At 44.6% G+C, this 24,059-nt stretch overlaps 1 protein-coding gene across 2 annotated transcripts in view; it reads right to left on the reverse strand.

Moving 5' to 3' along the window:
- Nucleotides 1-23,458: 23,458 nt before the first annotated feature.
- The window catches only part of LOC139353985 (tyrosine-protein phosphatase non-receptor type 21-like), a 358,621-nt gene continuing 358,020 nt past the window's right edge, over nucleotides 23,459-24,059 (reverse strand). For both annotated transcript variants that reach the window (XM_070998186.1, XM_070998183.1), the window contains one exon: nucleotides 23,459-24,023. In XM_070998186.1, coding sequence (XP_070854287.1) covers nucleotides 23,895-24,023 — 129 coding nt within the window. In that variant the 3' untranslated portion in view covers nucleotides 23,459-23,894. The remainder of the gene's footprint in view (nucleotides 24,024-24,059) is intronic.

Genomic DNA, 24,059 nt, shown 5'->3' on the forward strand with positions numbered 1-24,059 from the left:
TCACGAGCCCTGCTGCGATGGAGATCATTTTTACATTGTAAACGTCAAAAGGGAGTTTACTTTCAGGAGGCAGTGTCGAGCGGCAGTTTTATGCAGTTTTTTACATCTCGCGCGCTCGCACTGTCGTCCGCTCTCCCTCTCCATCTCTCCCCTAAGTCCCCGCTCTGCTCTGGAGCGATTAAGCTAAGTTAGGCTTAAGCAGTTCTTATTTCAAAGTGTACTAATAAACACCTATGCACGTCGCGTGAAAACCCCAAAGTATCTCCGTGTTTTTTGCATACCATTCGATCTTGGAGCTTCATCTATTTTCAGCGATCAAGCCACCCCGCCCCAACATACATAATTCTCTTGTGTATTTGTTACCGTATATAGTTCCCCTCTTCTTGCTGCTCTCGAAATTGATAAACATCTCCCTGTAGTTGACCTAGCTGGTTTGGCGTTTTGTTGCGCGATGGCTTGCCTTGATGACTCACCTGCTTCGGTATCTCAATAGGGTGTGTGACAATTGTTGCTGTTTTTTCTCTATTGTTGGCCTCATAGATGGGTGTCCTGTAACGTAATCATTGGACTCCTCACGATGCAGACTGTATTAATTGCCAAGGATATGAATTTTTCCTCGTTTGTCCCAGAAAACGTAGCTTGGCGTTGCTCATGCGTTCTTTGTTTTACATTGCAGAGCAATGATTAAAAGATTAAAGCTGGGCTGACATCCTTTTTAGTCCGGTTACAATATTGATGACGACTGCTTGTGTCCTATTTGTGCTGTGACTTGTTCTTCCATGTTCCTGATCCTGCGTTCCATTAATCGTGCTATCTTAGATCGAAGTCTGATTTTTAGCAGGTTTGTACTGCATACTTCCTTTGAGAGTCTAGCACCCCAAACAGTCCGTTAGCGAGGTTTCCTACAAGATTCAGTGCTCCTCTTCGTTGCCTATGATGATCGAACAGTTGTTGAAGATCTGGCCTCTTGGTCGAGAATATGCGTTACCGTTGGGCAGGACCCGCTTCGCAGGCAACGTGTTGATTTTTTTTTGCTATGCTATTTATTTATTGAATCTTCTCCCTTTGGATACTAACAATAAGTGTATCAAATCTTATACTAATTAACCTTACTAACAGTCATATGACTGGAATTGTGGGAAGGGGGCCCGAAAGTTATTGCTGGGTTTGGATGTCGTTGCGTTGTTGGCGGGATCTGCTCGAAACGCAAGTCAAGCCTCTTGCGAGACGAATTGGGTGCAGAGCGAGTTTTTCATTGTAGGACGCCTTTTGTTTGTCTATTTCATCTTTTACGGCAAGTGCCGCGGTCCCTGTGGATGTTTTGGTTGCGAATATACCATTTTCGATTTTGCTGCTGCTAGCGCAACAGCTCGATGGGCTTGTGAGTGGAGTTGTAGAGCAGGTCCTTGTAGTCCAGACGCAGGAAGATGCTGGCTTTTAGTTAGGGATGTTCTTTCTTGCGCTTGAAGTGTCTTCTCCAGGTTACTCGTCTATCAAGGTGGACGCCGGGATTAGTTACTTCGTTGACTTGGGGAATCTGCGTACTATTCAATAATAGTGGAGGGCATGTTTGCCTGTTGAGAGAAAACGTTATGTGTATAAATTTTTGTTTATTTATTCAAATACAACAGTCAGATAGCCACGTCTTGCGGTGAGCAAGATTGTGCTCTTTGGCTATCGACGCGTTGAGACATACGATAAGTATCCGTCTCTTTGGCTCGCGGAGCATAGTCGCTCTTTTTTTTTCGTTGCTCATTGAGCTTTTAAGCGTGGCACTTATTTGTTATAATAAAATAAAATAATAATGCACTTTATTTATTTATTTATTAAAGATGTTAGTAAAGTTGATTTTAGTTGGTTAAATTTTGTTGAGATCCGTCCGTGTATATAAATGTATGGTGTTTATTGTTATACCCGTTACACGTAGAGTAAAAGGGTATACTAGATTCGTCGGAAAGTATGTAACATGCAGAAGGAAGCGTTTCCGACCCCATAAAGTATATATATTCTTGATAAAGATCACTAGCCAAGTCGATCTGTCCGGATGAAACGGTGGCTCCTACAGTTTTGATGCTAGAATATAAATTTAAGCTGAAATGTATTGCTCTCATCAATACCTATCGATTGACCTAGAAAAAAGTTTGTCACGCCCACTTTAACCTCCACAAGCCGCCCAAACCTGCGACGCATACAATTTTCATGCTAGATACAAAATTTTAAATGAAATGTATGTGTCGACAATACCTGTCGTTTGATCCAAAAAAAAATTGCCATGCCCACTCTAACGCCCATAACGCTTAAATCTGTTTACCGCCGGTAGGTGGCGCATTTTAATCTCGCTTTGCTGCTTGCATATCTCCATTTAGCTGAGTAACGAGTATCTGATAGTCGAGATACTCGACTATAGCGTTCTTCCTTGTTTATGCTAAAATTCTGTGTTGTAATTATGCAGCTGCATCTGTGTAGATATTTACATTTAGTTTGTGACAGGGATGCGCCTGAGTAACTTCCCCAGTCTTCTATTTTCCTAGCTGATTTTTCCTAGAGGTGATTTAGGTTCATGGCAATGTTTTTCTTGTTTTTCAAATTTACCAGCAAAAGGAATTCGTCTACATATGCCCTAAATTTGATCTCTTTATATCTTGTCAGGATGTTGGCTAGTTTATTGAAGGCTATTAGAAAGAATACTACTGATATGGGGAATCCTTGTGGGATTCCGTTTTCCAAGGGGTGTATGTTTGAGTTGTGTGTCCCTATTCGGACTGTTATCTTTCTGTTTTTGGTGAAGTTTATAATGTTATTTAATATTTTGTGGCCACATTTCCATTTTAATAATTGGTCAATTATTGATTGAGTACCTACTCGTTCGAAAGCTTTTGCAAAGTCAAGAGAGATGAGTGAGGTATGTTTCCTAGTATTAAGCGACTTCGTGATGATGTGATCAGCATAGAGCAGATTATCCGAAGTCGATTTACCTTTTTTGAAACCGAATTGATGTGGGTGTAGAAGTTTGTCGTTGTTAAGGAACCACCGTAGTCTGTTCTCTATTATTTTGTCAGCAGCAGTTAAGTGAGATGGGTCGGTATGATGAGATGTCGGTTTTATCCTTTTGAGGTTTTAGAATTGGTATGATCACGCTGGTTTTGTATGATCAAGGTATGTAGTGGTTGAAGATTTGGTTAAAGTGAGAAAGTATTCTATTTTTTATTTATGGTGAACTGTTTTTTATCATGGTGTATAAGATTCTTTTGATTCCTGGTGATGTGCCTTTATGTGATTTGAGAGCAATGGTTAATTCGATTTTAGTCATGGGCTTGGCTTGTCAGTTTCTATAGCACAAGTGGTTGTGATTGAGGGTTATTGAGTTTTATTCATGGGAGGTGAACTCCAGCTGAAGTTTGCGTCTTTTGAGAGATAGGACCAGTGTTGTGCGAGCTGGTAAGCAATTTGTTTTTTGTCGTTGGTAGTCACGTTGTTGTTGGTTGTTATGCAGTGTATTTGTTTTGCTAGGTTAAGACCGCAAGATCGGCGAATGTTGTTCCATATTTTTGTTATTGGTGTGTTTCATTGAATAGTTGATGTGAAAGTGGTTGTGGATTCCATTTTCCTTGTTTTAATTTCCCTTTTCAGAAACGCGTTCGCATTTCTGTATGCAATGATCGTTTCTTGGTTTGTGTCTCTTTTCCGTGCTTTTCATGTTTGTTTTTTCTTTATGTGTAGGTCTCCTAAGTTTTAATTCCACCAAGGAACTGTGCATGAGTGTCGGTTGGGTAGTGCTTGTGGTATTGCATGGTGTGCGCTTTTTATAAATATATTGTTAAATAGAGCTGATTTTTTGTTTATGTTGGTTGAGGGATGGTATATGTTCTTGTTGTTATATGTTTTGGCTGCAAAGTTGTACCAGGTCGAAAAAAGGTCATCTATTAGATTCCAGGTTTGAGTCGTGTGAGTGAAGGAGAACAAAAGCTGAGGTCAATGTATGTGAAGGTGTTGTGTATAGTAAAGTGTGTTGGTGATTTATCACTTAGTAGGGTTAGTTCTCGGCTGAGAAACTTGTGAGGTGGTTCCAAAGTCGCGTAGCGGGGGCAACCGAGAGGGTCGCAGGTTGTGGATAGCGGACGACCTCTCTCGAGGTCAACTGTGAATAAGTTGGTGAGGGATGTCAAACACGGAATCGTGGACGGAAACCCCAGTAAATAAACAGTCCCGGACAGCCAGCGGGTACCTTGCAACGAAGCAATACCGACGATGCTAATTGTTCAACCGCATCTAAATAGTTGCTTTACACAAACCCATACCCAACACAACACGTACCCATCTCCCCTCCCAAAACAACATCTCACTCCAGGCCGAACTACGGTGTAATACGGACCGTGCCAAGAGTCAGCCTGGCAGAGGGCCCGGATCAAAAACTAGCCCAGTCTCAAACGGCGTGCTCAGGGCCATGGCAACCCCCTGTTCCTCTATCGTCTTACCCGGGCATGGCGGATCTCTGCCCGGGCGGACTTTTCCCCTTCTCGGCAACTCGTGGGACCTATTATGGAAGCAACAAAGAATACACAAAAACAAAACACAGAGACGGGAACTCTCAAAAAAACCCACGGAAACGCTGAACACTGGTTTCAACATCCGCACCAGCACGGTCCCGAAAGGGCCGCATTCCAAACTGAGGATGACGGGTGGCAGAAAGCCAGCCGCGAACGCATCCGCCACGGGCGCTTCTGCGCCTAAAACAGCGGTAAGCACAGTCAGGGCGCTCGGGCCACCCGCTGGCGCCAATAAATTTACATACGCAGAAAAGCGGACTGCCACCCAGACTCTGCGCTCTCATGCCAGGAGCAACATTGCCACACCTTCGCCTGAATGGCTAAGGAAGGTGGAATGGGTAAGGAAGGTGCTTCCTAATTACGGGCAGGATCCAGCCATCGGTCCCTTTTGCCGAGGTCATTAAAGACTGAGTCTTACTTGGTCTCACAGACCGAGGCAATCCGAACGGCCGGATTCCCAGGAATAATTGGAAGGCAGTGGAGTCCCAGCCTTCCCTCATGCGCATGGTGTGGGAGAAGCCAGGTACATCGCCCTGGTGCATGGACGCGGGCTGGTACCAGGGCAGCGTCAAGGTGGTGGCGTGTGATAGTCAGCGGTGGGCTGACTTATACAAACAGGCGACGAGCAAGCTCGGTGAGGTCTACGAAGGGGCGAACATTGTCACACTAGACTGGTGTGATGTCTCCAGAAGAAGTCGCAGGCACCTGGTGGGCCAGAGGACGGCTACTCTACCGATTCGTCGCTGAGCAGAGAGATGCGAGCGCTTGGACCGGCTATCGAGGACGTGGACCTCAGCGACACAGAGGAGGCCGACGTCAGTTTTGTGGAGATTGCAGCTGTAGATGTCAATAAGACTGCAACAAATCAACCTACACCACAGTAAAGCAGCGTCTGCTGTACATAAACCTTTGGTAGTAGGAGGCAAGGTTGCTGAACTAGGAACAAAGGAATACAAGCTAATGCTTGACCCCAAAAAAAGTTAAATTCGAACCTGCATATTAGCCAAAAGGCATCTTAGTATATTTCTGCCTCGCAATAACAGCAACGGAGATAACACCGGAGTAAGCCTGGAGCTGCAAAGTGGCTCTATAAGGATACTATCGGCCTACTTGGCCTTTGAAAAGGAAAACCCCTCAGATGCGCTGGTCAGAGGACTGGCAGAGGAATGCGAAAAGCTCAGGAAAGTTTTGGTAATAGGCTGTGACGCCAACGCCCATCACACCCAGTGTGGTTGCCCAAACAATAACGACAGAGGTGAGTCTCTATTTGATTTTATTCTAAATTCGAACCTATTCTAATGCAATAGGGGCAATGTCCCTACCTTCATAACAAAAACTTGCCAAACGATCATAGATTTAACATTGGTATCAGACTCACCCGTAGGCGCAGTCAAAAACCGGGCAGTCTCTAACGAGCACTTTTTTTTCAGACAATAGATTCATAGAAACAATATTGTCCCTTGATTCGCCCTTGCCCCTGGTGGACCCAACAACAATCCTCAGAACCAACTGCAGATGCCTGTTTAACAGAGCAAAGGCGGGAAATGAGGACACTAACTAGCAAAACTACAAGCATGATCTATCCTCCTTCAAAAAGGCCACTAGAAGAGCGAAGCATGGCAGACCAGAGGCACAACACGCTTATACCAAAGGCAAGTCAACCGAGTCGGCGCTACCCTTGGTGGTAAGCAGCATCGAGAAATCGCTCAGCATCAAGGAATACACACTGATCGCCTTCCTTGACATAGAGGGAGCCTTCAATAACGTGCTTCCCATTGCTATAACAGAATCTCTCACAGAACTAGGGGTTGAGCCGCCATTGGTGAGGTTTATCCATAAATTGCTGATAAGCAGAATGGTCACAGCCACACGATGGACCTCTACCCAGACTAGACTAGTGAACAGAGGCACCCCGCAAGTAGGTGTACTATCACCCTTCCTGTGGAATATCGCTGTAAATAAACTACTGCAGATTCTGGAAGGAGGAGGTTGTAAGGTTTTGGCATACGCAGACGACGTCGCCATCATCTTTAATGGAAAGTATCCACAAACACTTTGCGATCTTATGACCGCTAAACATACAGTGGTGCTCATATACTTAAGCCACAAGACTTCAACCAAAAATTTAAACGAAAATTAAGAAAAGTTTTTATTTCACAGCTCCAATTTTTTGTGTCACATTAGTTCTATATATCAGTGTTCTAATAGAAGAATAACCAAGTTATAAAAATATATATTCAACGAAAAACTTAAAAAATCTGAGACCATCTCCAAAATGTCCTGCTCACATACTTAAGCCACCTGGAACATATTGGTTGAAAAAGTTAAAATTTTCCCAATATTTCTTATACTTTTAATAAATTTACTTCAATATTGAGTGGGATGACCTTTCTGCTTAAGAAGAGCGGAGCAACGCTTAGGCACTGAGTCCACAAGACGTGCGCACTGTTGATGGGTGATTTTCCTCACTCTTCTTGCAAAACTCGCCACAAATCGTTTTTATTTGCTGGTTTTTTTTGGCCAACGACTTGTTTAACAATTCCCCACAAGTTCTCTATAGGGTTAAAGTCGGGGCTCTGCGGTGGCCATTGCAAAACATAGATTAAGCCACGACTTGACTATTTTGCTGGTCGTTCTCCTGTTGAAATATCCAGGCAAGTGGCAAATTATCGGCATATTCTCCAGATAAATTGTTAACAAGGATGTCCCTGTCCATTTCGCCGTTCATAATGCCTTCTATCTTCCCTAGGGGACCTACGCCCGATGCGGTGAAACAGCCCCAGACCATAATCGAAGCCCCACCATGTTTAATAGTCTTCTTCGTGTATTTGGGGTCCAATTGTTTGTCGGGAGAACGTCGTACATATGGTTTACCATCACTCCCAAAGACATTAAATTTGCATTCGTCGCTCCAAACAATCAAGTTCCAAAAATTGGGACCTTTTTGAATATGCTATCTGGCGAATTGAAGGCGCTTTTTAACATTTTTAATTGACAGCAATGGTTTTTTTAGGCAATGCGTCCATATAACCCAAATTCATTTAGCCGTCTTCTTATGGTCTGAGTTGACACATTCACGCCATAATCTGCCACCATTTGACCCCTGATTTGCGTCCAAGTCTAGAACAGATCGGCTTTACTGATTTTGGAAATCCGTCTATCGTCGTTTAAAGTGGTTTTTCTGGGCTTTTCACGTGGAACACTTTCCCAGGTTCCATGTTTCTTATAAAATGCAATCGCATTTCTGACTTGGCCACGCGAAAAATGTAAAGTCTTACAAATTTGTAGAATATTTGTGTTTTTTTCGTAATATCCCATATTAGCTTTCTTTCGGCCGAATTTGAATTCTTATTTTTAGCCATAGCGGTCAAATTGTTTTCGGAAACGTATTTAGTATTCAATACTTTAGTTTAGAAAATAACTAGCACAACTTTTCCGGAAAAAACACAAGTTTGACGATTTTAGCTCAAGGTGGCTTAAGTATATGAGCAGAGCACAATACTCCTTTTTGACATTTAGTCAATTTTTTGGAAAATACGAATACCTACTTGTCATTTTTTACTGTGATCAGATGCTTAAATAACAGTGTTGCAAAATGCAAAAATTTCAGGCCGAAATAAATATGTTCAAAAAAGTTATTAAGAAAACAGTTTATGGTAGTGTCAGTGGCTTAAGTCTATGAGCACCACTGTACAATACTATCGGAATGGACGATAGCGAACGGACTTGGGGTAAATCCCTCGAAAACGGAACTTGTTCTATTTACAAATATATACAAAATTCCACAACTCAACCCACCCATTCTAAACAATTGTAATCTATCTTTTAGCGATCACGCCAGATACTTGGGGTTAGTATTATATAAGAGTCTCAAATGTGGCTTAAATAAACAAGAGAGAACCAAGAAAGCGGCCATTGCACTTTACTCTTGTAAAAAAGCAATTGGGCTAAGATGGGGCATGTCCTCTAGAATTGTCAACTGGATATTGACACCCCTGACTCCCCTAAACAAAGTACAGCGATTGGCGGCTTTGTGTATTAGTGGAGCCCTTCTAACCACCCCGAATGAAGCGCTGAATGCGATCTTAAACCTCCCTAGCCTAGACTTAGCAGGCATGGAAAGGCACAAATCGGCAGCTATTCGACTGAGGGATACCGGGGACTGGAAAGCCCAATTTCATGGCCATGCTAAAACTCTGCAAGCGGCTATTAAGTTGATCTACTCGACAAGCACTAACTCCCGTACAATAGCAGACTGTCGCAGATCTCTACACGAGGACGATAAATTTGCGGAGCAAAGGGAGTCACTGGGTAGAGAGTATCGAGAGAGCGAGGCCCGCTTTCTCAGCACTCTACAGGCAAAATTCGATGCAATGAACACAGAAATACACAACCTTACGAAACGAGTACGAGAGCTGGAAACAGAGGCAAAAGAGGTGAATACACTGAAACAACAAGTGTGTGAACTGGATGCTCAACTGGCAGCAAAGTGCAATGCACAGGAGGTCGCGGATGTTGCATGCAACCTGCGCTGGCATGGTGTACCGCAAGTCGAGGGCGAAAATTTAAACACCCTTTTCAATCGACTATGCTTCCCACTACATCTGACCCCTCCTCCGCGAGTTAGGTCTATTTTTCGAGTCCGACCGCGCCAAAGAAACTCACTTGTGGACCCAGTAATAATAATAAAAATGGATCACGTGCGCGAAAAAGCTGCGCTGCTGCGGGCGATTGGAGTGCACCGACAAACTACCAAATCGCAGCTGAGCTTACAGCTGATCGGTTTTGACTCGTCGGCATTTATATACTTAAACGAACAATTAACTAAAACAAATTACGAAATTTTTAAGCATGCCATGCGACTCAAAAAACAAAAGCGCGTAGCGGCCGTCTTTACTCGCCGTCGAGACGTGTTTATTAAGCCTATAGACGGAGGAGAGCTTCTTAATGAGCTTTCTGATCTGGGTAGTGATGTGAGCGAAATCAACTCGAGCAGAGATGCCGCTTTAGCGAATAGTTCATTTCGTAATTAAAATATATTATATCTCTATATTAGGATTTCAAATTAGTTTAATATCTTTAACTCCTATTAGTCATATGTTTAGGATCAGTCGCATTGTTAATTTAGTAGTTTGCCAAATTTATTATCTGGTGTGCAGTCCTTGTTTTTTTACTTTGAAATTTAAAACTATTCACAATGGAAGAAAACCTGAATAATTCAACAGCAAATAGTCATGCCCTTCTTTGCTTTGGCAAAGCAGAGACCTGGTCTTAAGATTTGTCATATAAATGTCCAAAGCCTGCCAAAGAAAATTGAAGAGTTTAGGTACATGTTTGTAAATTCGGAAATTGATGTTATATGCGTATCTAAAACATGGTTTGTCCAGAGTCTATGTGATGTGCTAATATCGTGTGATGGATATAATGTGTACCGTTCTGATCGTGTCATGGGGGAGGAGTTGCAATATATGTAAACAAAAAATTAAAAGCCAAAATTATTTGCCAACACACAATAAACAGTGCAATAGAATATATTTTTCTTGAAATACAAAACCCAATTATGGAGAAAAATCTGTTAATTGGCTGCATTTATCGTCCGCATTGCAACACAAATTATGATGATCTAATCAATATTCTGACAGACATTACAGTAAACTTCACCGATGTAATCCTTGCAGGCGATTTTAATAGTGATATTCTGAGGGAATCTCACCTTACCAGCAACATGGAATCGCTAGGTCTGAAACCAGTAAATCTTTCATTTCCAACCCACTTCAGCAGAACACGTAACACATTATTAGATTTGTTTTTTGTGAGTGATGTTAACAAAATATGTTTGTATGATCAGCTAATCGTTCCGTCCTTTTCAAAACATGACCTTATATACCTGACCTATAACTTTGACCTTAACTACACGGACCATATAATATCTTAATCGTGATTTTAAGAATATTAACTATGTACTGTTGAACGAAGCATTCGACCTGTGTGTATGGAACAATATTTACAGTTTTCCAACAGTTGATCGTCAACTTAACTTTCTACAACTTAATATTAGCCACTTATACGATAGTTTTGTTCCAGTTAAAAGTAAAACAATTCGACCGTCCGAAAAACAATGGTTTACCAATAATATAAAATTGGCAATTATAAAACGTAATGAAGCATACCAGAAGTGTAAAAAATACAAAACACCGCAACACCACAGCATGTTTGTATCTCTGAGGAAAACGGTTACCAAACAAATCGACTCTGCAAAATCAAACTTTTTTAGCCAAAAATTTAAAAACTTAACCTTTTCGAGTCAAACATGGAAACAGATTAAAGCTCTAGGGATAGGTAAATAAAAGACATTACAGGAACTAGATGTTGACATAGATGAACTCAACCTTAAATTAGCAGAATGCCAAGTTCCTGAGGTCACAACCAACACGTACCTGAATTCAGTACCTGAAAACATCTGTGATACTAGGTTTAGATTTATGTGTGTTGACCAATGTGATGTTTTAGATAATATTCTTAAAATTAAGTCTAACGCAATTGGACCTGACGATATTCATCCTAAATTTATAAAAATTCTACTTCCCAAACTTATCCCTTACCTTATGCACACATTGAACACGGCTCTTACCACGTCTACGTTCCCGGGTTGCTGGAAAACCGTCAAAATTATCCCAATACCTAAATCAAACAAAGAATACCGGCCGATATCTATTCTTCCGTACCTCTCGAAGGTGTTTAAAAATATTGTCGCATCACAAATAAATAATATTATATCTGCCAATAGCCTCTTAAATGACCATCAATTTGGATTTAGAAAAAATCGTAGCTGCACTTCAGCCATCTTAAAAATAACTGAAGATATTCGTCAACAGACGGACAACTAGTATGTCACCTTCTTAATATTGCTGGACTACAGCAAAGCGTTCGACACAGTAAATCATGAGATCCTGTGCTCAAAACTCAAAAATTTGTATTTCTTCTCCAATACTGCCGTCAAACTTTTGTGTTCGTGGTGTACCCCAAGGTTCGGTTCTTGGACCACTATTATTCACAATACACAATATACACAATATATAATTAGTGAGTGTTTAGATATTTGTAGAATGGAGCTTGCAAAAGTAAATGAATGGGCAAAAAACAACGGTCTTGCCATCAATCCGTTAAAATCAAAGTGCTTAATCATTTTTAAGAAGAAATTATGCAATATTGAACTATCCCCCCTGATGATTAACGAAACACCAATTGAGTACGTGGATGCCGCCAATAATTTGGGTATAACATTTAATAGAACCTTGAACTGGAATGACCACGTAAACAAAGCTGTAGGAAAAACATACGGACTAATAAGATCCTTGTCACTAGTTAAATGTTCCTTTTTTTTTTTTTTTGTATTCCATTTTTTTTTTTTAGCTTTATTACTACAACTAATAAATATACATTTAGAAGATAAATGGGCGTAAACTGAAGATGTTGTGCGGTACGGCCGCAAAGCAATGCTTCGCACAACCGCGGCAGCTTACGTGTCCAGGCCTCTCCTCTCTCTCTCAGCTATCCTGAGTTTTCGCATTACAGACGCAGCGAATTTGGTCGTCGCGTCCCACTCCGTTTGGCCTCTTAGCATGGTTGGCACTAGCGTGCTGGGGCTAGTGCTGACACCGGTCGCTATTTCCAGGGCGGTCCTGTCCTCTACGAACCGCACGCACTCGAACAGGACGTGGCGTGCGTTCTCCTCGATTCCAGAGCCGCAGGATGGGCATCCGTCACTCGTGTCGTGACCGTACTTCTTCAGGTACGACCGGAAGCATCCGTGCCCACTCAAGATCTGGGTCAGGTAGAAGTCCACCTGCCCGTGCCTCCTTTCCAGCCACGGACTCAAGACGGGAATCAGATCGTGGGTCCAGCGTCCAGAGGTTGCGGAATCCCACCTCTCCTGCCACCGAGAGATGGATCTCTCTCTCGCGGGCCGTCTTGCCTCGCGCCTAGTTTGGTCGTCCGTGGTCGTGACCATTTCCTCCACTTCTACCGCCTCTCTTACCAGTTCTTGCACCGGAACTAGACCGGCTATGACCAGCGCAGCTTCCTCAGAGATTGTCCGGAAGGCACACGATATCCTTGTTGCACATAGTCTGTGCGTGCGAGCCACGCCACTCATATACGAGGGCGTCGTGGCGGCTTTAGCCCATACCGGGGCGGCATAAAGTACTTGGGACGTGACGACGCTCGCTATGAGTTTCCTCCGTTCCTGCTTTGGGCCCCTTGTGTTCAGGAGAATCCGCGCGAGCGATCTGGCGGTCGCAGCGGCCTTCTTATTGGCGTACTCTAGGTGCTCTTTGTAGGACAGCCTGGTGTCTATCATGACGCCTAGGTATTTTATGGCTCTTTGCGAGACAATGTCAACCCCTCCGACCGTCAGCTTGGCCGTCTCGACGAGTTGCCGGCTGCTTATAAGGACGGCCTCTGTTTTATGTGCCGCGAGTTGGAGCCCGGCGAGTGAGAGCCATGATTCCACCTTCCTCACCGCAGAGTTTGCCATGTCCTCCACTTCGGCTATCGTCTTGGCCACGATCGTGATGGCGACGTCGTCCGCGAAGCCAGTCACGTGGACGTTTGCAGGCATGGGAAGCCTCAGCACTCCGTCGTACATAGTGTTCCACAACAGGGGGCCCAGGACCGATCCTTGTGGAACCCCAGCAGTTACGCAGTACTCTTTCGGGCCGTCGCTCGTATCGAAAAGCAGCACCCTTTCGCCGAGGTAGCTGTCGACTATCCTGGTGAGGTACTCCGGAATCCGTAGCCGCCTTAGTGCCTGCATGATCCTCGTCCAGTTCGCCGTGTTGAACGCGTTTTTGATGTCGAGCGTGACCAGAAGGCAGTACTTCTTTGTGCCGCCTTTCCAACGCTTCCCGCGTATGGCTTCCGCAGCTGTCCCGGTGACCATTCGGATCGCGTCCAGCGTTGACTTTCCTTTCCGGAAACCAAACTGGGCGGTGGATAGGCCACCAGCCGCATCTACGGCCAGGTTTAGCCGTTTCGAGATGAGCTTCTCGAACACTTTGCCAACAGTGTCAAGCAGACAAATTGGCCTGTAGGAGGAAGCTTCACCAGGCGGCTTCCCAGGTTTGTTGAGTAGAAGCAGCTTCTGTACTTTCCATCTCCGGGGAAATGTTCCCTCGCGCAGGCAGGCGTTGTAGAGGTCCGCGAAAGTGCCCGGCCGAAGCCCAAGCGCCAGCTTCATTGCTCTGTTGGGCACTGCGTCGGGACCTGGGGCTTTGTTGTTCTGCAGGCTGCGTCCTGCTTCAGCAACCTCGGCCTCCGTGACTTCCTCGATCTCCCACATAGGCGCCGTTTCGTGCTGTACGCTTTCCTTGGCGCTACCCGAAGGAAACAGTGTGCGAACAATATCGCTAAGTGTTTCAGGGTCCGTTGGAGAGCGGCTGCCTGCGCTTACTCGCTTTACCACGAGTCTGTAGGCCCCACCCCACGGATCCTGTTCGGCTGCGTCGCACAGCTTCAGGAAACATTCCCGTTTGCTGTCCAGGATGGCGTGCTTCAGGGTCCTCCTGGCTTGCTTGAAGGCGACGTGTGCGGCCTCGGCCCTGCCGGTCCTTCTTGACCGTTGAAGAGCCCTTCTGGCTCTGAGGCAGATCCTTCTGAGGGTCGCTATCTCCGAGTTCCACCAAGGTACCGGCTCGTGGTCTCTACTGTATGGTTTGCGCATCAGCATCCCTGTCCTGCACGCATCCTCCAAGCTGGCTGCTATCGCGTCCGCGTTGGTGTTCGCGTCTGCTTCAGTGGAGCAGTGCATGTCGGCAAGGCACCTGCTCATCGCCTCGGCGTTTAGCGTCTCCTGGCGGTAGCCCTTGACTGCTCTGTTACGGGTTTCTGGTCCTGGCCGTGTGCCCACTGTGCATAAGATTGCCTCGTGGTCGCTGGCCGTGAAGAAGTCGCCGATTCTCCAGTGAGAGCGCCGGGCTAACGCGGAGCTCACAAATGTGAGGTCTATGATAGACCCAGCTCCAGCCCGATTGAACGTCTCCTGGGTCCCTTCGTTTAGCAGCGTGACGTCTAGCGTTGCAAAGGCATTGAGTAGGGTGTGCCCCCTTATGTTGCTGCTGGGGCATCCCCATTCTTCGGCCCACGCGTTGAAGTCGCCTGCGATGATAGCGGGGTAACGGCCCCTTGCGTCAAAGGCGATCGTGTCCAAGGCATGGCTAAAGTCCGTCGTGGAGAGGCTAGGTGCTAGATAGCAGCTGTATACCCACATTTCGCCTGTACGAGCTCGGACGAAACCCGAGCCCTTGTGCACGTCCAGAAAGGATTTACCGTTTCTTCTGCACAGCCATATCGCGGCCTTGCCCGATTTGTCCGTTATCCAGTCGCCGTCGTCTTTGACTTTGTAGGGTTCACTGATGACAGCCAGGTCCGCCTTACATTCCCTCGCTGACTGCAGGAGTAAGTCCTGCGCAGCCCGGCAGTGATTCAGGTTTATCTGGATCACTTCCATTCGCGGGGTTTGGCTACGGCTCTTTTTGCGGCGTGAGGACACCGCCTGCTTCCTGCTTGGTGGTTCCTCGACTTCGGTCCTCCTTCGGTGCATATAAAGCATACGCTCTCGTTGGGACACTGAGCGATTTTGTGCCCCGTCTTGCCGCACTTAATGCAGCACCCACTTCTGTCCACTTTGCTATGACACTTTATAGCAATGTGGCCAATCTCTAGGCACTTGTAGCACCTGGGCTGCGAGTCCCTCTCCTTCACCTTGCAGATAGACCATCCTAACTTGATTTTACCCTTGCAAAGAACCGCTTCTGCGTCTCTGCTGGGCAGTCCAACCACTGCCGTCTGGGTGTCTCTGTGTGATGGACGTAGACTCCTCAATTTGACCGATTCGGCGTTCACGGCGAATTGGTCCACCAGAGCTTTGGTGACATCTACGGCCTCGACTAGCGGGTCAAGGTCGCTAATCACCACCGTCCTTGTCCTTGCGCTTTCGGATAGCGCTCGAACCGCAGTCGCTTCTCCTAGGACAGCCTCAAGGCTCTCTTTTATTTCCTCCGCGCTGGTGTCCTCGCTTCTGTTGAGCTCCAGAAGAAGGTTCCCGTTCGCTGTGCGCCGGACCTTGTTTACACGGGTGCTGAGGCTTTGTAGCTTGCCGTCGTCCCTACGGGTTACCATCGCTAAGACTTCGCTGTAGGTCTTGCCATTTGCCTCCACTATAAGGGCGTCCGGGCGGTGACGCTTTCGCGCCCGCTTTTTTGGAGCAGCCTTTCTCCAGGCGGTGGTCGCGTCTTTTCCATCGTCCTTTCCAGCGCTGCCTCCCGCGGCTGTTTTTCCTCTGGGGTCCCGTTTTTTGGCATGCTCCTCATGTGGGTTTCTCTTCTTTCTCTGCTGGGATCCCGCTGGTGCTCTTCGCGCAGACGATTGCGCTGGTGAAGTCGGGGGCTCTCCCCCGTTTAAAACCGTGCCGGGTTGGCTAAGCCTTCGCCACGGGTCTGTTTGCGCCGCGCTGGTGACCATGGGGCCTTGTGTCGCGTTTCGCCAGAACTCCGTTTGAGCGGCGTTGTCCTTTTGAAGACAAACCGGAGTCTGTTGCTCCTTGCTCTCGCTGTTTCGGAGAGGGCCTTTGCATTTGTTGCACTCCGTGGGCTCTTTTTGCTGGTGGGAGTATCCAACTTGGTTGAAGGAGATCACTGCACCTTCTTGGAGGGACTTCATCCTCGAGAACATCGCTTTCATGGTCACATTGATGTGACGCACCTGCATTACGCTCGTGAGGTGGAGGACTTCGTCGAGAAGCGCTCCAATCTCCACGAGCTGTTCTGGTCCAGTGAGCTCCTGGTCCGCTTTGGGCCTCTTGGCAGAGGCAGTTCTTTACCCACCGGTTGGGCTGCCTGGGTCTCTTTGGCGCTTGGCCGCGTCCTGCAGCTTATCATCTTCCCGCGTGGACGGCTGGCCCGCGGGCTTTTCCAGGACTGGTGACCTAAGAAGCTTCGAGCTGCTCTTGAACGCTCCGGCTGCTTCCGTACCTTTGTTTTCAATCCTCCTGCTTAAACTTGGTGCATTCACTGTCGAGACGGCCAAGTTCGCCACCGTCTCGTCGGGTTTGTTGTTGGGAATGGGATTTAGGGCCTCCAGAATCCGTGCCCTGGCCGTGGGGGTTCCCACGGGTGGATTTCCACTTGTGTGGTTGCCACCTGGAGTAGTTTCGTTTTTTGTCGACATTCCTTTCATTTGTTGCATTTTATACCTACTGCCAGGTTGTTTGCATTTTAAACCTACTGCCAGGTTGTTTGCATTTTATACCTGCTGCCAGGTGACGTGACTGCCGGCCAATATGGCACAGACGCAGACCACGCAGCCGCCCAGTATGGGTCAGACGCTACGTGGGTTTTTTGCGATAAGTTCGGTGTGCGCGGATCGAGGTTTCCACCGGTGGCCGCGGATTTCCCCACGACTTTCCGATGGAGGTTATACCGCCTCTACTCGGTCGCCAGAGCCCCGTTTCACGGTGTACCGCGTTAGCGGGGGGGTTGGCAGTCGGTCTGCTCCTTGACCTTTGGCACCAGGAAGACCTCTGCCGTGCAGACGTGGTGACACTCGTTCGGTCCCGGACTCCTTGCCAAGGAGTTCGATCAGCAGCCCTTAGATGTATGCTACTGCTGAGCGCCGATCGACAAGCGCAACCCGTAGCGGGTAGCAGTCGTCAGCTAGCAGCAACGCTCAAATGTAGGCAGTACATTCCTATTGCATTCCATTGCTGGGTGACGCACCAACACGACATCTACATGTAGGGTCTCGGTCTATCATGGCAGGGAGCTTTTGCCAGCTTGCCCTACGATCAGCTGGATCTGCTGACGTTGTGCAACACTGCTCAGGCCAGCTGAGCGTAATACGGCACAAGGCGTGGGAAGCTGGAGAGAAGGTGCAACAACAATATTTACCCGCCATCTAGAATCACTCAAGAGAGTGCTACTTGGTGCCGCTTGGTTCCCGAGGAATCTCGATGTCAGCCTAGATGCCTTCTGGAGTTCACGGTGGGTTTGCCTTCATGTGCGGAGACAGGTGAGTCCCTAAGCCGCCCACTGGAGGCCGCGAGCTGCCGCGCCGCTGCATGTGGACGCTGCTGGCCGACTTTTTCAGCGGAGCGCTGGATCCCACACCTTCACTCACTGCACACACCGCCTTCTTCCAGGTGTTCCACGAGGAGTGTGCGTGTAATAAATTTCACCTGCACACACAAGTTGAGCAACACGAGGAGCCAAATGTTCCTTACCTGTTAGTGTGCGTCTTCTAATTGCGAAGTCTTGTATAATACCCATACTCTTCTATGGTCTAGAGATCTATGCAAATTGTGATGTAGCAAGTCAACATAAGCTGAAAATAGCATACAATAGTATTGCGCGTTATATATTTAATTTGCATAGATCTGACCATGTAACTCAATTTGCTTACAAGATATTTGATATAAGCTTGGCAGATTATATTAAAAGTAGAACAATAATCTTTTTACACAAAGTTATATACACCAGAGAGCCATCGTACTTATTTGAAAAATTACAATTCTCCAGAACAAAGATTATTATCTGCATTCGACACAGGTTTCTGCTTTCAAATAGACAATTTTTTATAAAAACGATTAGAACGTAGAACGAGCTTCCCAACTACATAAAAGAAACTAGGAGCGCAACACTATTTAAGACAAAACTTCTCACACACCTAAAAAATAGCAGTTCTAGTCTGCTATAAGGTATCATATCCTATCTTAACATAGCGACTTATCCCCAAAACCTTTTCCTCAGTTTTTTTTTTAATTTCGATTTAACTTTATTTGTCACTCTAGTACAACAATTAATGTAATGTAACAAAGTATGTCGTTAGATTTAAGAACCAATTTTGTCTAAATTTAAGATTGTTTACCAGTTGTGACTAGCGCAGTAATTTATAAGTTTTAGAACTTGTAGCGTTAGGAAGTCTAAACAAAAAATATTAATAATAATAAAAAAAAAGATGGCTAGTCTGTTTACTATCAGTCTAATATGAGTTTCGGGTCACCGGGATATCGTAGGCAACTGCATAGCGGACGAGTTAGCCAGGCAGGGCACCATCATGCCACTTCTCCCAGGAAAGGAGAATGAAATGCAAGCTAAATATAAAAAACTATTTTAACAAACGTGCTAACAGCCATTTGCAAGTTGTATCTTTCACCAGAAATGGCATGTGATAAACAATAAAAAAACCTCGGAACTCCTAAAATTCAGCCGCACAGAGTGTGGCATGCTAGTTCGAGCTCTTACAGGCCCCTGGCTCGTTGGCACACATGCCGGCAGGCTAAAAGCCCCAAAGAATTACTTCTGTAGAAGCTGCAGGGATGAAGAAGAAGAGGAAACGGTAGAACAGCTTCTCTGCTTTTGCCCAGCCCTATGCAGACTCAGACTGAAACAGTTAGAAAACCCTTTCATCGACGATCTAACCGAAGTATCGGAGTCTTAAAAACATAAGTGCTTATATGAAATCTTCAGGGTGGAAGGCTTGCTGATCAGCTTAACACAGGCTGAAACATATAAGATATGGTACCACAATGAACCCATAAAGGTCTAAGTGTGTCGGACTATAGTCCGACAGCCGCCCCAACCTAACCTAACCTAGGGAAAACTTTGACTGATCAATGAACTTAGCTATTGTTTTTCCTATTGAGTTCGAGTATGTGGATCGCCAGCTTTGGTGCCAGCTGTTGAAATCTCCTGTTATCATGACAGTTTCGTTGTTAATTATAATTACGTTGTTCAGGTTATTGCGTGAAATGGATTTGTTGGGTGAAAAATAAATGGAATATATTTTAAAGTTTTCTTTTGATTTTATTTCTGCTGCTATTGCTTCTACATCTTGATTGATGTTACTTTGAGTGTGTTGGATTGATTTGTGGATTAGCAGGGCAACTCCTCCAAATCTGTTAGAAGCAATGTTTGTTAGCATATTTTAGATTATTGGTGTCGGTAAGCTGTGAAAATATTGTATGTGTGTTTCGGAGTGAGATAATATGTGGAGAGTGTGTCTTAATGAGTATTAGTAATTGGTTGTAGTTGTTCAAATATCCCTTTACATTCCAGTGTAATATTTTTAAGGACATCGTTTATTAAAGTTTTTGTGCTTTTTTATAACTTTCGTTCTGGAAAGGTGTTTTTTTTTTGTTTAAGGTTTTTAGATAGGATGCATTTTTCTTTGATTTGGCTTCTAAGTACACGGTCGTTTGTTGATGTCGAGGGTTTTTGAGAGTCGTCAAGTGAGCGCAGTTCTTCATCAAATATTTCGTAGGCTGCGGGAGTTCGTACTATCTTAGATATCTTTTCATTTTTCTTGTCCACCTCTTTAAGAAAATCGTTTAATGAGGTTGGTTTCTTTTGGATTTGGATTTTATTATGTATTTGTGTTTCAATTGCTCTGGTGTGGTTTTTTGTTGGTGATGGATTTATTAGGGTTTCGGAGTATGAAGTTTCTTGGATAGGATTGTGACGTGTGAAGTATATGGAGCGGGTAGTTTTGTGATCTACTTTTTCAGTGGTTCTGATGGCTATGAGTTCGTGTTCTTTGATAAAGATTGGTCGTTTTCTGTTTATGGATGTGTGGTTGCCCTTGCAGTTAATTCATTTTGGTTGCTGTTTACATTCTTTGTTGTCGTTGTTGTGAATGGTTTCAGAGCAGTTTTTGCATGTAGGGTTATCTTGCTTGCAGCCAGGTTGGGGGTGTTTAAAGCGAAGCAATTTTTTACATGGCATAGGGCCTGGTATGTATATTTCATAGCCAATAAACACATTTTCAGGATGATTGATAAAATTAAAGGTTAGCGGTGTAAATCCTGTTGGGACTCGATATTGATCGACTTGTTTGGTCCATTTGTAAGCCTCAGAAACTTTTTGGGACTTGAGTTCGGCTAGAATTAGAATTGTACCTGCTCTTGTTACTTTACATTTTTCCACTTCACCTCCGCAGATGTAGTCGATTGGATTTTTTATAATGAATGGGTTTGTGTTTTCCAGGAATATATTGTCTTTTCTTTTAATAACAATGAATTTATGTTCAATTATTGAGTTTTTAGAAAACAATTTTTTTTTGTCTAGTGGTAACATTTTCCTTTCGTGGGGCTAACCCCCTGCTTGTGGTTGTTGTGATCACATGACTGTTTGTTCTTGTATTTTTTCTATATTTTTTGGGAGTCTGTTTTGTTGACTTGATTGTTGTTGCAAATTGTTGGTGATTTTAGATCGCCGTAGCTGCACGTCCTTACTCAATGAGGTCTGGAGTGTAACTGAAAGTATGTACATGTTTAAGTCATTACAATCACTTTGTGAGTTTAGGCCTATTTTTTTTTTTTGTTTTTGGATATCGGGGGAAGCAGTTAGTGGTCCTCCAATCTAGAAGTGTCCGGGAGGCAATACAGCCAAGTCGCGGGGGCTAGAAGGAATGAGAGTGGGAGGAAGTGAGCTTAGTATTGCCTTTATGTCGATAACAACCGTTTATAACTCTTATTATCCGCTGTTGACACTGTAAGTACTAACAAATGCTTTGACGATTTCACCGATCTTTATGCCTAGCTGCGAGCATATTTTCGCAATTGTTTCTCGAGCTTCATCCGAGAAGATTGTTGTTTTTATATATTGTATCTCGTTTCTAGCGCCGGCAAAATTTGTGGCGTTTTCGCAAAGGTGCTCTAGGAGACTCCTCTCCTACTATTAATCCTTTTAAGCGCTGTCAAAATGCTAGAGTGGTTAAATCCGACACTATTTTTAAGTGCCTCCTTGGCGGTGAAGCAGCAAAAAAATGGCTAAGTAGACACCAAAAAGGGTCCACAATAATCAACCCCACTGACTTTGCACGGCCCTGTAATTCGTACTTTATCTGCTGGCAACGGACTCATAACAATTTTTACAGTGCCCGACAACAAATGATACAGCGTCGTACTGGTGTCAATGCGAGTTGTTTTCCTTTGATCGTCCAGAATTGTTTTCAAGTGCTCGCCAACAGCGCTTGGGGACCGAAACGCATAAACTGTCGATGCTTGTTCTCAATTATTAGCTGCGTTACTTCGTGAGCTGCTGGTCGCAACATAGGGTGTTTTTCATCAAACGTTAAAATATAGTTTTGTAGGCGTTCTCCCACTCGCAGCACATTGATTCTGACACTGCCACACAACCCTTCTTTTGTAGTTGACGTATAGGTAGGCTGGAACGCTAATCCTTCTATCTGTTCCATTATTCCTTGTAACACCTTTGCTCGTTGTTCCGGCGTTATTGGTCATGCTTCTCGCTGGTTGTCTGGTCGACAGTTGTTTCCAAACCGTAAAATGTAGGCTGTTATTCGTTATTCTTAACAAGGTGTCAAATGACCCATGGTGATTGATTTCAGTTGTCCAGTCAGCGACCTTGGCTTTAATCATAACTTGAGTGTTTCTATTCCTCTGCTCTAGATCCTTCTTGCTCAGCACGTGCTTAGTTTGTTGTTTCCATGTTTCTTGGTTTTTTGTCAAAAACGGCGGGCCAAAGAACTACAACCATTTGCCCTTAAGCTGTGGTGCTGAACACCCTCTTATCTTCAGATGGGCATTTGGGGAGTTCGATGGTAGTAAGCATCTGACTATTATTTCGAAAAGCCAGCACTTGGGTTGTGTCTTCTTTGTCCAATTCAGTATCCCAGCCTAGTGATTTTTTTTCATAATCGTTGCATAAATATTTTCGCTGTTGTGGCTATGGGACATAGTAGCCCTAACGGAACAAATATTTTAGCTAGTTCGGAGCACACAATTCGTTTCGTGACAGTCCCTTGTTTGTATGGTGTCCTTGCCATAATTCTTATTGAGCTGTTGAACTTGCCCTTGAAGCTCGTTTTGGTCATCTAGCAGACGATTATGTAACCGATTCTGCTTTGGTTCGTTTGCACTATAAAGGATGTTGATATAGTGCGAGTTGGTGAAGGCCACTGATTCTATGGCACTAGCTTACTGTGGTTTTAAGGGTCGGGTTGACGTTCGACTGTTTAAGAAATTCTTACCTGTTCAAAACGGCCTGTGCGTTGCCAAATTGGAAGGCAGTTGCTTAAGTGTGATCCATTGTTGGTAAAGAATCACGCCGAGGTCACCAATGTTTATGTCTAATCTGGGTAGACAATGTCTGGGTGATGCCGCGGGACAAGGGGTGTCGTGAGCGCTTATCGCTAACACGGGGACGCTAGTATGGCAGGACGATCGCGTCGTGACAAGGGTAACCACAGGCGATATAGGATCTGCGCTGGGGTGGGTTAACGAGGGTTAACCGCTGAATGGGGTTGAGTTGTTGACAAGACTTTCTTTTTTACCGGACATGGGTGTATAAGATATATTCTGTGTAAAGCCATCTGCGCTGGGGCAACTTATCTACTTGGGTTGACCTGGTTTCCCTTACTTGCTGATCGTTGACTGATCGTCCAATTTGCAATGTGCAGTATATCATACTGTTACTGTTCCGGGTACGTTGACCGTTTTGTGCTGCTACTGGGCGTCTGGTCGTTGATCCGTATAAGTATGTGCCTGCAGTATATCATACTGTTGCCGTTCCGTTGCATAATTCTTGACCGAACGTGCCAAAACTGCGGTGCCTGCAGCATTGTACTGCTAATGGGCGCCTGGTTTCGTCAATAAAAGAGGAAATTATCCTGTCTTTTTGCCAGTTGTCAATATGTTGCTCATCTCTTTTACGGATCTCGTTTTTCTTCTTCTTCTTCTTCGTTTTTTGCATTTTCTTGGGTCACGGGCTGCTACGCAACATAAATTTGTTGGGACGAACCTACAATATCTCTGAGCTGGTCGCGTCGTTTAAGTAGCGCGTAGAACGGTCGTAAAGAGTTTCTTATAAGATAATTTAAAAATAAAAACAAGAAAAGACTGCTTTAATTTTTATTTAATATAAACTGTTGTATTTTTATCTGAAAGGTTGGCAAAAATAATAATTAACGATTTTTTTTTCTCCATGTAAGTTAGTGTTACATATAAACATAAAAAAAACGGCATCGCCGTATCTTTGCTTCTGTCAAATGGATTTTTTTTAACCCTATAAGAATGGTAAATTATCGTGACAAAAATATGAAATAGTTTTATGACCATAATCTTGATACGTTTCACAAATAATCACTTATAAGCAAATAAAGAGTGTAATCTTGAGAGCAGCGGTTCGCTTACCGATGTAAGCGGTAAAGTTTATAAAACAAATATATATCGTAAGAACAAGCTGCTATCAAAACATTAAGATTTAACGAACAACAGCTACCTATTGAGATACATTTTGTTTAGTTAAAATTTACAGGTTATTAGAATCAACCTTAGATTAACCTAGAGCGCTTTAAGTAGGATATTAGGAGATTGTATATAAACTTGTATTGTGCCAAGGATGGTATAATGCTGTCCCGCTGATGCCGAAGCTGGCCAACCACACGAGATATGTCTAGGTCCTGTAGAGTTAAAAATTATGTTTAAACAAATTGCAA

This window comes from Drosophila suzukii, assembly GCF_043229965.1.
Source record: "Drosophila suzukii chromosome 2 unlocalized genomic scaffold, CBGP_Dsuzu_IsoJpt1.0 scf_2c, whole genome shotgun sequence".
Taxonomy (NCBI): domain Eukaryota; kingdom Metazoa; phylum Arthropoda; class Insecta; order Diptera; family Drosophilidae; genus Drosophila; species Drosophila suzukii.